General features: G+C 42.5%; 1 protein-coding gene across 1 annotated transcript in view; it reads right to left on the bottom strand.

Moving 5' to 3' along the window:
• Nucleotides 1–17,375, bottom strand: part of SLC9A4 (solute carrier family 9 member A4) — a 56,405-nt gene that overhangs the window by 11,514 nt on the left and 27,516 nt on the right. Inside the window, exons 4-8 of the mRNA XM_061431795.1 lie at nucleotides 15,309–15,526; nucleotides 11,675–11,877; nucleotides 11,030–11,116; nucleotides 8,682–8,752; nucleotides 5,692–5,853 (exon numbers count right to left, since the gene is read on the bottom strand). Coding sequence (XP_061287779.1) covers nucleotides 5,692–5,853; nucleotides 8,682–8,752; nucleotides 11,030–11,116; nucleotides 11,675–11,877; nucleotides 15,309–15,526 — 741 coding nt within the window. The remainder of the gene's footprint in view (nucleotides 1–5,691; nucleotides 5,854–8,681; nucleotides 8,753–11,029; nucleotides 11,117–11,674; nucleotides 11,878–15,308; nucleotides 15,527–17,375) is intronic.

The following is a 17,375-nucleotide window of genomic DNA, read 5'->3' as shown; positions in this document are numbered from 1 at the left end:
TGCAGAGTTGGACATGACTTAACAACTAAAGAACAACAACCTATCCAGTATTAAAACTTTGAGTACATTTATCTTGGAATTCTCTCTTTAGGGATTTTATCTCGGGTTAAAGAGTAATGGGAAGAAACTAAAATCATATTTTACAAAGAGAGTTAAACTATCTCCACCTCCACCAGGAAAACCAGCCCAGCTTGGAGACACTGGACCCTCTGAGATTCTAGAAGCAGTTGACTTCTGGCCTCCTTGACCATGAGCACCTCCACCCCCCACCCCCTCCTAAAAGGGCTCAAAAGCTAAGTCAGGGCCAGGTTAGCCAACAATGCACAATTGTCCTCGGAGGTTCTCAGTCATGACATCGCTATGTGCAGAATTCTCATGTGACATACATATTCAATTTCAATCACTTGAGTCTAGAGGTTGTAATTCCTAATAACTTACTGTATGAATCATATATGCTCACTGTAGAACATATGAACAAAAAAGGAGAGAACTAAGGAAAATTAAACCTGTCTTTTAATACTGTCACCTCCCTTGACGTCTTGGTATAAACCCTTAAGGACTTGTGATTTTTTTTTCTTTTCTAGCTGCAGTTTTTCGAAATGCACACGTGTGCTGATTTACTATTCTCCACGTATGCGTCCATGCTCAGTTGTGTCCAACTCTCTGAGGCCTCATGGACTGCAGCCCGCCAGGCTCCTCTGTCCATGGGATTTCCCAGGCAAGAATATTGGAGTGGGTTGTCATTTCCTTCTCCAGGGGATCTTCCCAACTCAGTGATCAAACCTGCATCCCTCGCATGGGCAGGTGGATTCTTTATTACATGCTTCTAAAGGTCTTAGGATAATTGATCATAAAGATGAGTAGTTAATGCTTTCAATACAGGCCACTTTTTAAGTCCTTTCCCCCCTCAAACAGTAGCATCATTGCCAATAAATAGCAAAGACATTTTGTAAATAATGTACGACCGGTAAAAGGATTTCAACCATTTGAATCCTGAAAAACCACAGGACGCCAGCATTTACTTAGCAATGCAATCTGCCAACGGACTAATACCTTTCTATTAAATCAGTGAAATCAGTTTCTATATCTCAGAGCTGAAAATATCAACAGTATTGGTGTTCCGTTACCACCCTCAGTGATTTAAACAATATTATCAGGCTATTTCAACCTAAATGTCCTTCAAACAAAATTCACTCTGATGTAGATACACCCACGTGTTCCCACAATCCGCATCTGCACACATTCCTTTATTATGGTGGAAGGAATCTATTGCTAAACAGAAACTACAGCTAATCAAAGAGTTCCACTTCCTGTGTTCATAATAAACTGACCAAAGAGGGAAAAACCATGGGTAAAGGAAATGATAAAGTTAAACCTGAGATAGGAGATCTAATTTGGCATTCTCCCCAGTTTATAATTAACCATTTTGGGAAGGATCAGATTGAGTTAAAGCCCATTTACGTTGCTGGTTGGGTATATAATGCAGGGATCCCAGAGGCACTGCCTCATATTAATCCACACTGAGAAGCTGTAGCTAGAAAATTATAAGGAAGAATTACTGACCCAAGCACGGTGATGCATACATTTTCCTACCTGCTACTTCATTAGCAAAATCACCCCTGAAATGATCATATCATGACCACAGAAAAGATAAAAACCACAGAAAAACTGAATGTTAGTAATCTCTAGGTCAGAAAAGTTAAATTATAAACTAAAAGACGCTTGGCACTGGAAGAAGACAGAAAGGAACTCTTGATCACCTTAAAGAAAAGGTCACTGGTAATTTCATGGCCATTCAGATCAAACTGGGAAACCTGGGATGTAAATGTGTTTGAATAAAAGGTTCAGATTTCTCTTAATCTTTTAAAAAAAAATCAGAGGCTCTAATAATGTAAAAAGAATTTTCAGGACTTCCCTGGTGGTTCAGTGGTTAAGAATCTGCCTGCTAATGCAGGGGACATGGGTTTGATTCCTAGGCCTGGAAGATCTCACATGCCATGCAGCAACTAAGTCTGTGCATCAGAAGTACTGAAGCCTGCATGCACTCGAGCCGGGGCTCCACAGCAAGAGAAGCCGGTGCGATGAGAAGCACCACCACTGGAGAGTGGTCCCTGATCTCCACAGCTAGAGACAAGCCCACGCACAGCAAGGAAGACCCAGAGTGGTCAAAAATAACAATAAATACATAAATTTATTTTTAAAAAGAGGTCTCAATTCTAAACACAGCAATGTTGGTATGAAATCTAGTAGATGTTATATTCATGCCATAATCTGAAGTCCCAAAAGATGGAACATATCTGGATTTATCTGGAAGAATCCATGCTCCTTTAGTAGCTTTATACATGAAATCCAGGAAAATGTATGTTGACCAAAGGACGTGCCCACTGAGTAAACAGTGGTACCAATAGCTCTTCTCTGTGTGTGGCTGCCTCATGTCTTCTCAGAAAGGTCACCAAAGTGACCATCACTGAGGATGAGTGAGGACTCATTGTGGCCCCGGCTCCCCACAAGACGATATTCCATCACAGAAGTGAACACAGAGTGAGAATCTTCATTCTAGAGTCTTTGGTGTCAGCATGTACGACTATAAACCTACACCTGGCAATATGTGATCAATTGAAAAATTCTTAAATTATAATCAACCAATATGTGCTTTTTTTTTTTTTTATAAATGACCTTATAAGTATTTGGGAGTTTTTAAAGACAATATTCGGAAGTCATATAGCTGTAGTGTTTATGCCTCTGTGTTTATTATAAATATTTTAATATCTCTTTGTGTGCTGAGTTGTTTCAGCAGTGTCTGAGCCTGCCAGGCTCCTCTGTCCATGGGATTCTCCAGGCAAGAATACTACAGTGGGTTGCCATGCCCTCCTCCAGGGGATCTTCCTGACCCAGGGATCGAACCGGAATCTTTTATGTCTCCTGCACTCATAAGCAGATTCTTCACCACTAGCGCTTTAATAGCAACCAAATATTTTTTAATCAGCTTGAGCCTCCACCCACTGATGTTTCTGAAGAGCTTACTGCTCATGGGTAAAGCAAGGTGCCTAATATTTAGAATAATAATCCAAATACATACTTATCTACGCAATAGACTTGTTTCGAGAGTCAAATAAAGTAATGCATGTAAAAGTAATGGAATTCCCTAGAATCAGCATCGTCTACAGCGTGCCATACACAACTTCTGGGGGTAGTGTTCTCCTGAAGGTCACCGAGTTTAGAAATCTTAACCTCTTGGAGAACAATTGCTTCAACTTCTAAAGAAAAAAAATATGTGTGCGTCTTGTTGTTATGCTCTCATAGAGAATCACAAAAAGCGAGCTGAGTACACACTTCTTTTTCCTATTATTGTATGAAGGTTTGTTTTTTAAGAAATTAGCTGCTTTGATCTTAGGAGAGGAATTCCTCTTTGCTTGATGTCCTACAGATTTCTGATGAGATCAAATGAAGGCAATTTAAATACTAGACTTGTAGTAAATATCGATTTTAAAAAACCTCTCCCACCTTGGTTAACTAACTAGTTTGGGCTACAGGAGGGGGTATCTCTAAGCTATAAGGCTCTCTTACTAATCTTGAATGTCAGAAAAATAACTGACTCAATCCAAACACAGCCTCCAAATGAAACTGGATTAAAATTTGCCTTGAGGTCACCTGCTTATGAGCAATACAAAATAATATAGAGATCCAAAATATGTTTTAGCACACAACAAATTGGTCTCGTTTGAGATAAGCACCCCTATCCCAGACAAGTCCTCACATCACTAGTGAGTAGATGTTTGTTCCTCGTGGTCTAAACTGCCTGCACCTCTCCTGTTGAGCATTAAAAGTGGAAAAAAGTGGAAGTGTTAGTCGCTCCGCTGTGTCCAACTCTTTGAGACCCCTTGGACTATAGCCCACCAGACTCCTCTGTCCATGGGGATTCTCCAGGCAAGAATACTGGAGTGGGTAGCCAGCCATTCCCTTCTCCAAGGGATCCTCCCGATTCAGGGATCAAACTCAGGTCTCCTGCATTGCAGGCAGATTCTTTACTGTCTGAGCCGCCAGGGAAACCTCGGGCAAGGGGATGCCCGAAAGTTCAGGAATTAAGTGATGTAGGATTTGAGCGCAATGCTGTAGAAAATAAAAGTAAATGCAAAATTATCTGTGATGAATATTACTAGCAACATTTTAAACAAAGGCAAGATCAATATCTCCCACTTTTCTTCCTGTCTCAGGCTCTCATATGGCTCATCATGTCACTGCCAATTAATATTTGTCATCATCTTCTCATTTTAGGATCGGAAGTTTCCTTAAAGCTATGTAAAACCCACCAACAAACCAACCAACCACAAAAGCAGTCTCACCAAGAAATAAGGCAGAAAGCTTTCTGTTTATACCGAGACGCCCTCAGGGATGCTCCTTTAGATCTTTTCCCCAGACTGGGATTTTTCCCACTTAAGAAAGGTGATGGTTTTTCTGATTCATTAGCAAGTAAGGGTGAGAAATAACACTCAGGCATTGAGGACAAGTTGATTCTTATCTCTTGTCTGTTTGCTTTTCAAACATGAGGAGGTTAGGAGAAGGTGGATACTCCTGATCTTCTAAAGATGCCAGGGTGGAGAGGCTGGAGTCACTTATGCTAAATATACATCGTGACTACTTTCCCCAATTTGTGCACTGTTTCTTAGAGGAAAACTGGGCATCCTTGGTAGGGGGTGGGATAATTCTTATGACACTGAAGGGGTTCTTATAAATTCAGACCAATGTCAATGTGCTCAGTCATGCCCCACTTTTTTCCACCTCCTGGACTGTAGCCTACCAGGCTCCTTTGTCCATGGGATTTCCCAGGCAAGAATACTGGAGTGAGTCACCATTCCATTCTCCAGGGTATCTTCCTGACCTAGGGATTGAACCCATATCTCCTGCATCAGCAGGCAGATTCTTTACCACCGCAGCACCTGGGAAGCCTCCATCAGAGGCCTAAAATTTCTACCAGCTCTTGGGACTATCGCCTTCCAGGTGCTCTGGCTGAAGCACCAGGTTTCAAAGGGGATCCTCTTATAATGATGCACTATGTACCAGACTTACCTCTCCCTACACTGCCTCTTTACCAACTCCCTAAGGTCCCCTGGCCCCTCCATGCTCCTGCTCACAGCTGGTCTCACATAGACTCAAGCCATCTCCCAACTTCCCACAGATCTTTGCCTGAGACACAATTACAAACACAGCCTTCTCTTTAAATATCCCACCAATCACCACAGCTCTTGCTCCTACCCCCTCATCCCCCAATCCCAGTTAGCATCCTAGGATGCAGACCCGGTCTTTCATAGAAGACAGGAAGAGACGACTCATGGGAGAAGACAATGTAAGACTAGCAGAGGCACATCAGCAGGGCTTAAAGGGTAGACATGTCTGACCAGGAAGAGAAAGACTTCTAAAATGTGCTAAAAATATTCCATAAACTAACTCGCCCCTCCCTCCCAAAGAAAGATGTCAAAAAACTCTCCTTTTTTTGCTAGAAAGTACTTTAGGTGAAATCGATGGAGCATGGACCAAGCTACAAGGAGCCAAGATGTAGATGTTATTCATCTCATTTTTGCTTTGTTGTATCTCTGCCTCTTCACTCCTAGGATCACCTTTAAATAGAACAATGAGCTACTGCTCTCTGTAACTCTGACACTGAAAGCCCAGATCAAGGGCAATGTCACTTACCGATGCGGGGTGGAAAAGGCTGTAGAACTTAGAACCCCCGACTCCACCATCTCAATTGCTTGTTTCATTTCCAGCTTCTTGTACAAGGAAACAAGGCTTGATTTTGGCAGATTCTTTCGGATGAGGATTTTCCGTAAGTATTTATGATCAAATTTCTTAAACCTGAAAATGAAAACCAATATTTTGGAAATCTTCAGTGTCTGTCATGTTATGTAAGTATATACACTTTTCTTGAAACAAACTCCCACTTAACTGTATTATTCTCAAAAACGCCAGGACAGTGCCTGGAATTCATAGACTCTGAACACTTTTTTTTTTTAATCATAGAATTCATACACTTTTTTTTAAATAAAGAAAGAACGGCCAGATGGCCTGAATACATTGAAAATCAACCTAACTAAAGGAAGGGACAAGCTATAATCAGGGCAAAAAGTAGGCATTAGATGGGAAGCAGGAGAGACCAGTTCAGTTCCAGTTGTGGGAGAAGAAAGGAGGGGTTGATCGGGGCTTTAGTTGGCCCATCCTGGTAACTGTAACAGTGGCAGCTGCACTTACAGCGATGCTGGCCTATTCAGCCAGAACCCATACGTTTAAATAGCCTGGTAGTTACAGTAGTTTCATTCATTATGCTGCAGATCATTTTGAATCCTGCCAATTAGGTGGAGGCTGGTGGGAGAGCCCACATATACCCTGAATGATGGAGCATCTGAATAAGCCAGACGCTGATGGCCGCTGACCATTGTCTCAAAGCTCGGGCTGACCCATTAGACTCAGCCACTCAGAGAATGTGGGGCCTTCAGTGTCAGCCATTTGTTTGGAGGAGGAATTTTCAATACCTCCAGCCATCTTCCATTCAAAGAGTAATGTATCTGCTGCTTTATTTCCTGGGTTGCTGGAATGTCACCTGGTCTCCTGGTCTGTGGGGTGAATGGACTCTTAATCAGCCAAAGCTCCTCTGGATTGAGCAGGCTCTGACTCATGGGCTCTGTGATCTGTGTTTGGTTCATACCAGGCTCACTCTGGCTCCAACAGGGTCATCCCTCAGCCTTCTTCATGAGAAGCAGTGGTTTCTGTTTATTCCTCAGTCTATCGCCATTGGTCACTCAACTATCAGAACTTGTCTGAGTTTCTCAACCTGGGCTCACTTTGACCTTGTCCTGGTCAAGACCAGTGGTCGCCATTGCCCTTGTGCTGTTAGCCACTGGCTCCTCCTGATGGACGACTTGGTGGCCACTTCCTACAAACCCAGCATGTCCTACTTCCCTTCTAGCCTTTCTCATGACTTCTTCCCAGGCTCCTCTGTTCTTCCTCTCCCTTTCCTGCCTCAGAGGAAAGGAGAAAGGAAAAAAAGGAAAGCCTCTCCAACTCCTGTCCTCAGGGAGCTTCCCCTCTTCCCAGGATCCCAGTCATCTCAGCCACATCCACATCTTTGGGTACCAAATACTGACAATTCACAATCTCTATCACAGTCACGATTTCCTCCTGAACTTGAAAGTCAGTTCCAAAAGGGGTTAAGTGAGTATGGGACACTTAAGCAGAATCTGCTATTAACTCTGAACATTCTTCTACAGTCTACAAACTTAACCATGACATTGTTACCTCCCTCTGCTCACTATCTGAAGATCAGATGGTCATTCTCATTTTTCCCTTGCTTCATCTTCCTTTTCTGATGTCATAGCAAGCATGTCTCCCCTAGAAGTATTTCAATATCCCTTCTTCTAATTCTTGACCTTCACTAGTCTGGAGACTTTGTGGCTCATTGAAAACAACAGACCTAAATGCACATCCAGGTTCCACTGTACGGCAGGTTAATTGACTTCTCAGAGTTGGTTTGCTCATCTTTAAAATGAGCATAAGAACACAGGACAGTTAAGGAGATCATGTGAGAGATAACTGGTGTGACAGATAATTCCCCTCTTTCTTTTTATTGGAGTATAATTGCTTTAAAATATCGGGTTAATATACTCACCATTCATATAGTAAAATATATCGCCTCCCTCTCGAGCCTCCCTCCCACCCCCGCATCCCACCCTCTAGGTCATCACAGAGCACCAGCCAAGCTCTCTGTTCTGCACAACAGCTTCCCGCTGGCTGCTTCACACATGGTAGTGTATATCTGTCAATGCGATGTGTCTCCCTATTTAATTTTTCTCTTTCTAATCCAGCTTCCACATCACTGTGTAGTTTGCTTTCCGAAGTCCAAGTATGGCTATGCTCCTACTTAATAAATAGCCTTTTGATATGAGTCTTAAAGATCAAATTGAACTTTATAGTATCAATGGCTGTACAGAGATGCTGGACTCTGCACTGTAAAAGTGCATCCTTGTCTTTCCTATCTTTCACCTTGTCTCATCTTTCTGACCATATCCAAACCGGGACATGCTCTGCCTTGCCTTTGCAAGGGAGATACACTGCTTGGAAATACACTGCTATTGCTGACGCTTGGCAGGCTTGCATTCTTCTCTGCATTCTCTGCCTCACTTATTTTCCAAACGCACTCCCACATTACTATATAGTTTATGCATTTGCCTCTGTTATAACATGCCCATGCATGCTCAGTCACTCAGTCTTGTCCAACTCTTTGTACTCCATGGACTGTAGCCTGCCAGGCTCCTCTGTCCATGGGATATTCCAGGCAAGGATACTGGAGTGGGTTGACACTTCCTTCTCCAGGGGGATCTTCCTGAGCCAGGGATCGAACCCACATCCCCTGCATTGGCAGGTGGATTCTTTACCGCTGAGCCACCTGGGAAGCAGGTTGTACTAATTCTCTCTAAAGCACTCAGATCCAAGCTCACCGCCTCCACCCCCTGGGAGTCCACTTCCCAGGACTTCTTCCTGCTTCCTATATGCCATGACTCCTGGGCCCTTTGTCTTCCTGTCCCCCTTCCTCAGGGTTCTCTCGAATTTCATGCTCAGCTTCCAGGGGAAGCTTCCGCGGTTCCCCATGTCACGTCTACCCCTCCTCGGGGCTGAAAGCTGTCTCTTACTTGTCTCTCACTTGGTAGTGGCTCCACTGCCCACACACATCTTCAACTCCAGCTTTCAGGTGGTCCATCAGCTGACAACAAACACAGAAAAATGATTGCTAGTGAAGCATTAACCCTACAAGACACACAAGGAAAGTTAACACGCGGTGAAAAACAAAGGAGGCTTTGGTTTCCTAGCTCATATCTTCTTTTCTATCACTCTGTTGATAGAACCGAAGCTTACAATGCCTTTCCCAGTAATGCCACCAAGTTTCATAATTCAAAGGCTCTGTAGATAAGTTCTTCAATAAAGCATATGACTTCCAAGGAAAACAAGGTACTTGCTTTGCTATGAATACTATCTTTCTAGAATGATCAAGGAAGATTCTCATTACTGAAATGACATGGATATAAAGCCTAATAACCAATCATCGCTCTAATTTCATTGCAAAAAGAAAAGAAAATGCCAGTGCCTTTTTATACAGTTTCTAAAAATATAGTTTTATGGATATTCTATTATAATACCTCCTGGAGAAGGAAATGGCAGCCTACTCCAGTATTCTTGCCTGGGAATTCCCATAGGCAGAGGAGCCTGGTGGGCTACAGTCCACGGGGTTGCAAAAGGAGCCAGACATGACTGAGCAACAAAATTATAACGACAGAATTATATGTTTTTATCTGATCTTTTTGTCTCAGTATTTACATTTCACCATCCACGCCAGTTATACTCCATTTGCTTTATCCAAATTGTTTATAAGAATTTAGGGAAAAACACAATCTCTTTATAATTTATTAATTTACAAATAATCTAATTAGTGAAGTTTACCATGGCTTCTAAATTGTGGGGAGAAAGTAGGTGAAAATACTCAATTAATTCTGAAACAATTATGCACTTTCTACCAATAATTATATCTTTTGTGATAAAAAGAGATAAATACGAAAGGGGTGAAATATCCAGGTTCTATTATTTTAGGTATACTATCTAATTTCTTAATGTAAGGAATAGAGGGGATAAAGACAGAGACAAAAATCTTCAGTCAGGTTAAAGCACAGTTTTTTTTAAGTTCCATGTATTTATTATTTACTGTTGGCTGTGCTGGGTTTTTGCTGGCACTTGGTCTTTTCTCTGGCTGAGGCAGCTGGGGGCCCCTCTTTCTAGTAGCAGCGTGTGTTCTCATTGCGGTGTTTCTCTTGTTGCAGAGCACGGCCCCTAGGGCATGCAGGCTTTAGTAGCTGCGGCTCCCAGGTCTAGAGCACAGGCTCGGTACTTGCAGTGCACAGGCTCCTCTGAGGCCGGTGGGGTCTTCCAGGACCAGGGATGGAATCTGTGTCTCCCGCATTGGCAGGCAGATTGTTTACCACCGAACCACCAGGGAAGCCCAAAGCACTCGGGCTGTATTCCACTGTGTTTAGAGGAATACTTCTTTTAAAACGCTCACTCCTTATCCCCAGCTGTTAAATACTTCCAAATGGGCTTGGAAAATTTTTCGGTTTGGATTTCCTGGAATTAAAATTATCTTATTTTCATGGGTGACTTTGGCCATGAAATTCTGCGCTGACTTTGACTTCATCAGTTTTTCCAGCATCAGGGTTAAGGACTCTCAGACATGAAGGAAAACTACACATTATGTGGGTCAATGGTCTCGAAGCCTGTGGCTGGAAGCCTGAATCTCCAGGACAGCGCCTGTGCCGAGTGTCCCCCGGTTACTGTCTGTACTTCACCTGTGACTGTGCCGTACGAGAAACCACTGTCCCGATGCTCTTCATTAGGAACCGAAGCTTCTCACAGTGCATCGTCCGTGCATTAGTTCCCATTTCTATTCCCCAGAGCCACTTGTTGCTGTTTAGTCGCTCAGTTGTGTCCGACGCTTTGCAACCCCATGGACTGAAGCATGCCAGGCTCCTCTGTCCATGGGATTCTCCAGGCGAGAATACTGGAGTGGGTTGCCATGCCCTTCTCTAGGGGATCTTCCCAGCCCAGAGATCAAACCTGGGTGTCCTGCATTGCAGGCAGATTCTTTACCATCGGTGCCACAAGGAAAGCCCATAATGGCCTATATGGAAAAAAAAAATCTAGAAAAAAAACAGATCCTTTCCTAGAACCTTCAGAAAGAAAGTCAGCCCTGCAAGATCTTGATTTCATCCCAGTGAGACTCACTGTGAACTTCTGACCTCCAGAACTATAAGATAATAACTGTAAGATGAAAGCAACTGAGTTTGTGATAATTTCCTTCAGCAACACTGCTGGTGGGGCTGGAGAGGAAATAGACCACGTCTAGAGACATATCCACACCTCTAAACCAACTCCCATAGGTGACCAAGAAGGCACGTCTTACTAACTTATTAATCATGACCAAGAGATAACTTACACGAGTATGGAGTTCTTCGTTGATGGATTCTTTTTTATTGGTCTTTCTAACATCCAGATACCTGACCAGAGGGCCAACTGTGATTCCCTATGTTGTAAACAACAAAATAAAGGTTTTGTTGTAGCAAAGATTGTCACTGTAGAGACCACGAATCTATTAGCAAAACTATGGGGACTCCCCATTTTTATAGCTTTGTTTTATACTAGTTTCTCCTGAATAAATGCTCCAGTGTTTACTTTAGTTCTTATTTAATGTTTTTAAATTCTGCAATAAAAACAGGTATTCTATTTTAAACCAAGGACATAGTTTCATTCTTTAAAATAAACTCCCATTAGTTTGCTAAGCACTAATTCCAGTTAAAATAAAAACTAGTACTAACTGGAATCTTATTTTCAGTAATACACATTAGAGGTGCTATCATTTACCTGTACCTAAGAGCATTTTGATTTTATTATTCAAAAGTCATCAAAATTTAGAGTTTCCAGGATGACCCAAAACATGATCTAGACATATTTGGGAATTTAGTTTCAGTATTGAACACATATCTGAAAATCAGATAACAGTATCCTTGTCTTGGTATTTTATTAATTTAACACACAATCCTGAGAGGAATAGACATTTCAAATAGGAAAGAAATCTACCAACCTGAATAAATACAGTAAAATATATAACGACTAGGGTAGCAGTAACAAACAATTTCTTCCTAGGAAAAAGAGACAGAGGAAGCAAAAACGCAAGGGAAAAACTTCCAGCTCCTCGGACACCACTGTAGAAAATTACGCATTGGTCCTTGATGGAGAAGGGGAAAGTCCGAAACTGGTTACTGACATAGAAGAGAACAAACACGCCTAGAAGGGGGAGAATATGTATTAGAGGAGAGGGTCATGAATGAGCAGAGACACAGCAGCGCTAGTAAATACAGGTCATGCCACGCGCCCCCAAGCAAGGCAACTGAATTCCATCACACCCACGGCTGTCCGCGCCCAACAGATCAGCTTACAAAGCTTTTCACTTCTCGGCTAGTTGTGGCACAGCAGTGCTTCAAGTCAGAAGTCTTGTTCCCGATAGGGATGCTCACAAATGTGTGTGTTTTCGTGTGTGTGTGTATTTGGGATTTCCCAGGTGGCTCAGTGGTAAAGAATCAGCCTGCAATGCAGGAGACGAGGGGTTGATCCCCGGCTTGGGAAGATCGAGGAGAAGGACATGGCAGCCCATGGTATTGTTCTTACAATAATGGACAATACCATGGACAGAGGAGCCAGGTGGGCTACGGTCCATGGGGTCACATAAAGTGGGACAAGACAGTGACTGAGCACGTCTGTGTGTTTAGAGGAATACATCTTGATTCTTTTGCTATAAGAAATGGCATCTATTTTCTAATCCATTTTCGTAAACTTTGCTCTGCCTTTCAAAATTAAGAAAAGCAACGGTATTACTTGGAGGGTACAAGCCTTTCTATCAACTCCTACTCTCACTGAGTCAGCAGAGGAGGTGTGTGACTTTGAAGGTGAGAGGGGCCCTCGCAGTGCCTGGGGGGTTCTCTGCAGGTGAGCAGAGCTTGTGTGGGTGATTTGGTTCTTCTTGAAAGTCAATGCAAACAAGAAGGGAAGTTGGCAAGGGGTCACCAGGGGGCTTCTTACTGTCAGTAAGTGGAAATGGAGGGTAGAAGAGCTTATTGGAAACAGGTGTTCTCTATCACATCTTTCTCCATCTCCCAGTGGCCCACACAGCTGAGTTACAACCAATGCAGGATTTCCTGGTGAGAGCAGTCCCTTCACTTAAGCTCTGACTAATCAGAGAATAATAAAGCACTCAGTATCCTCATGTGACTTCTAATGACACAGACATCTCAGCAAGCATCCTTGACACTAACTCTACTGCCCTATAGATCGCTGTAGTATTAGAACTGAAAGGGACCTAATGAATTGGTCCACACCCACCATTGTGTGCTTGGGGTAGAAGTTTTTGAGTAGTTGACTGTCTGCTCAAGATCAAATAATATCACCAACTCAAGAGACCAGAATTTGAGCAAACTCTGGGAGATGGTGGAGGACAGAGGAGCCTGGTGTGCTACAATTCACGGGGTTACAGAGTCGGACATGCCCTAGCTACTGAACCACCACCACCATCACCAAGGTCAAATGACTAGTTAGTGATAGTGACAAGACTTGATGTGACATTATAAATTTATATCAGAGTATTCTTAATTCTTTTCTCCCCTGAAGATCCAATAGGCACGCATATTCAGAGTTAATTTTATGAATAATTTAAATATTCCCACCTTCTTGTTATTCTTTCCTAGCATCCTTTGATAGTAGGGACATTGAAAATGCAGGAGACAATGCAATTTAATGTTTTTCATTTTGTTTTGTTTGTCCCGGCTCCTCCACAGGCTAATCATGCGACCTTGGACAAGTGTCTTAATCTTGTCAGATACTCAGTGTCCTCACCTGCTTTATGGAGATGCTGACAGTATTTATATCAGAAGATGGAGGTAAAGTTCAATAAACTCAATATTTATAAATAACAGAAAACATGACCTTCTATGTTATAACCCTTCGTGAGTGAGAACTATTCTTAGCTACGATGAGCCAGGTAGTAGCCAGAGAGCTGGACTCTGACACCTGGCTCTGTCCCTCACCCTGATGTGGCCAAGTCATTTTCTTGGGAACTGTTCCATCATTTCCCTTGGATGGAAAATACAGGAGCTGGGCTGGATGGTCACCAAGGGTCAACCATGATGAGGTCTCTGCAACATTAATCTCCTAGATGGTTTCTATTCCTGTTGGCTGGGCTGAGGCTCTGAATCTGATGCTCCTCTTGACATTAACTTGACTCTGTAGGTCCCTGCAGTATTAGAACTTAAAAGGACCTAAGAAATTTGTCCACATACACTGTTTTGTGGTTGGGGAAGAAGCTTTCCAGGAGTTAACCTTCTGTATGTGTGCTCAGTCGCCTCCAACTCTTTGTGACCCTATGGATTGTAGCCCAACAGGCTCCTCCGTCTATGGGATTCTCCAGGCAAGCATACTGGAGTGGGTTGCCATTTCCTTCTCCAGGGGATCTTCCCAACCCAGGGATTGAACTCATATCTCCAGCATTGGCAGGCGGATTCTTAACCGCTGCACCACCTGGGAAGCACAGGTAACTGTCTTCCCAAGGTCAAATAGCTAATTAGTGATAAGGCTTGATGTGAGATTATAAATTTATATCAGAGTATTCTTAATTCTCATCTCCTCTGAAGACCCAAGGCACACATATTCAGAGTTACTTTTATGAATGTTTTTAATATTTCTGCATTCTTGTTATTCTTTCCTACATCCTAAAAACCATTCTGAATTTAGAATGGATATATTCAAGATGAGTTATCAGCCATTTCTCCTAATTTCTCTCTGAGTAATTGGCTTGAAATTACCTATCAAAGTCATGTAAAAATGCATCAAATATTGGTCAAAACCATTTTAAAATATAACTGCTTCTAATCAAAGGAAATCTTATAGTTCAGTAATGAGTGTTCTTACTAATTCCAGAAACAAATATACAAGTTAAATTAAAAGGCCTTTGACAAGACATCTCGTGTTTTTAAATGATGCATATTTGATAGGGATGATCGGACAGGGGAGCCCAGCATGCAGCAGTCCCCAGGATCACAGGGATTTGGACAGGACTTAAGGACTGAACTACAGACAATGAGTTACATTGCAGAGTTGCCTTTACAAAGCATTTTTTTTTTTTTAAAAGAAAGGATCCACTTCCTTTGTTTTCTATACATCATACTCAATCCTTGACTAAAACCATCTATAATATTTAGGAGGTTGTTTTCTAGCAGGATTTGCCTTCTATAGACTACAATTTGTGAGATTTCACTTTTCCTGTAACAAAAGTGTAAAAGAGAGCCTGCAGTTTATAATCTATATCTAATTTAAGGTGCAAGAAGGTACAAATTGGCAAAGATGTGATGAGCAAAAGGTAAATGTACTGAGTTATATTTAAATGTGTCTTTGTGAAATTTCTCTCCTCAATTAAAAAAATAAAAGTGCTCTGGCTCCAGCTTTGTTTTAGTGCAAACACTTATCAGCTAGTAATTATTTTGAACTGATTGAGGAACGAACCAGAGAACATTCCTGGTCACCATAAGGTACCCAACCCCTCTACCCCCACCCCCAACCAGTTAAACCAGTTGGCATCATCTCATTGCTTATGCTTTAACCTTGCAGGAAGGAATAAGAAAAATAAAAAGAGAAGCAGGTAGGACTCCGTGGGGCTTGCCATGTCTTACTGATGGCCCTCCAGATCTGGCAGAAGACCAGGGTGAAGCAGATAAAAGCCCAGTTCCACTCGTGGTTCTTTCCAATGGTGGACACGCCCATGAAGATGAAGATCAGGGTCTCGCTGACGCTGCTCAGCATCTTCATGAAGTATTTGATAGTCGTGTATGAGGTCTGGGACACGTTTTCTTCCACATACTTTTTCATGGTCACCGCACAGGCTGTGATTCTGCAGCAGGAACAGAGAGAAGCCACAGGACCTTGCCCCTCACTGGAGAATCCTCTTTTGGTGATGGTGTGTGTGGGTGCTCAGTCACTCAGTTGTGTCTGATGTCTTTGTGACCCCATAGATTGTAACCCCTCAGGCTCCTTTGTGCATGGGCTTTTCCCAGGCAAGAGTACTGGAGTGGTTTGCCATTTCCTCCTCCAGGGGATCTTCCCAACCCTGCGTCTCCTGCATTGGTGGGCGGATTCTTTACCACTGAGCTACCTGGGAAGCCCGTGATGGCACAGAGACACAAATCCTGTTTTTATCCAGACAGAACATCTCCAACTGCAAATGTTCATTTTCTTTCTTCTTCTTCTCACTACCCAAGGGGTCTGCACAAATTGACTGTGATGGGGGAAGGTGGGAGTGGCATGGTTTCCAGAAAACAAAATGCTGCATACTTCATGCAGGAGCCAGAAGCAGGACTGTTTCTATCTTGCTCCCATCAAAAGCTATGTCAGCCCTATCTCTTACCCCCAGCTTCACTTGCCTTAAACCAAAACAAAGCCAGTGCAGTTGCCCAGAAAGAATAATTCAGCAAGACCCCTCATACGATAATGTTCCCTACAAAAATTTAATGAGAACATTTTCACTTAAAATGCTTCATTCTAGAGCCACTTAGCAAGTTTGGAAAGGAAAGAAAGGATTTGCTTTGCCTTAGTAGTTTGCTCAATTTTTTTTCAGTACATAGTAGGTTTTATTCTTCAAAATATATGTATACTTTTAGTATATTGTATCAAATAAATCAGGTGGGTTTCAAAAATGCAAGAGAGGTTATATGAGCCAAATACATTAATTTGAATAAATTGGCAGAATCATTACTTAATTTTCAACTTGCGACTTCCTGATGAGAACTAGAAATTTCCTTTCGCTGATGGTATTTAGTTATTTATACTTGGAATATAACTGCTTTACAATGTTGTGTTGTTTTCTGCTGTACAACAGTGTGAACCAGCCCTAAGTGTACAGATATCCCCTGCCTCTTGGTCTTTCCTCCCACCACCCCCCACCCATCCCCGCCCCCCAGGTCGCCACAGAGCACTAGGCTGAGCTGCTTGTGCAACGGCAGCTTCCCGCTATGTTTACGCAGGCCATTTACATACGTCAATGCTACTCTCCCAATTCTTCCCACCCTCTCCTTCCCCATGTGTGTACACACATCTGTTCTCTCTGTCTGCAGCTCTATTACTGCCCTGCAGACAGACTCATCAGTACCATTTCCTAGATTCCACACATATGAGTTAGTATAAGATATTCGTCTTCCTCTTTCTGTCTTACTTCACTCTGTACAACAGACTCTAGGTCCAGCCACATTCACTTTTAAGGAGAAAGACTGATGAGTGCCTAGACTTTGTGAAAGCGAAAGGAAAAGTGTCAGTTGCTCAGTTGTATCCATCTCTATGCGATCCCGTGGACTGTAGCCCGCCAGGCTCCCCTGTCCATGGGATTCTCCAGGCAAGAATAACTAGAGTGGGTAGACACTCCCTTCTCTGGGGGATCTTCCCAACCCAGAGAATGAATCCGGGTCTTTTGCATTGCAAGCAGATTCTTTACCGTCTCAGCCACTAGGGAAGATGCCTAGACTTTACACTACTGTATGTAATCAAAATAAATACTTCTATACAATAAAAGTGTGCCCAAGGATCTGGGTATGAGGATAATGTCATTTTTAAAAAGGCAACGTGATCAAATATAATAAATCAAGTTGAGAAGCCTGATTCCAAGATCTAAACAAGGATAAACATTTCAAAAACATTTTCATTAGAAAAAAAAATCTGAATTTCTAGTCTTATCCTATCTCTTGAGTTTT

Source organism: Bos javanicus, chromosome 11 (assembly GCF_032452875.1).
Source record: "Bos javanicus breed banteng chromosome 11, ARS-OSU_banteng_1.0, whole genome shotgun sequence".
Lineage (NCBI taxonomy): Eukaryota > Metazoa > Chordata > Mammalia > Artiodactyla > Bovidae > Bos > Bos javanicus.
The sequence above is the reverse complement of the archived record's forward strand: the minus strand, read 5'-3'. Positions and strand labels throughout refer to the sequence as shown.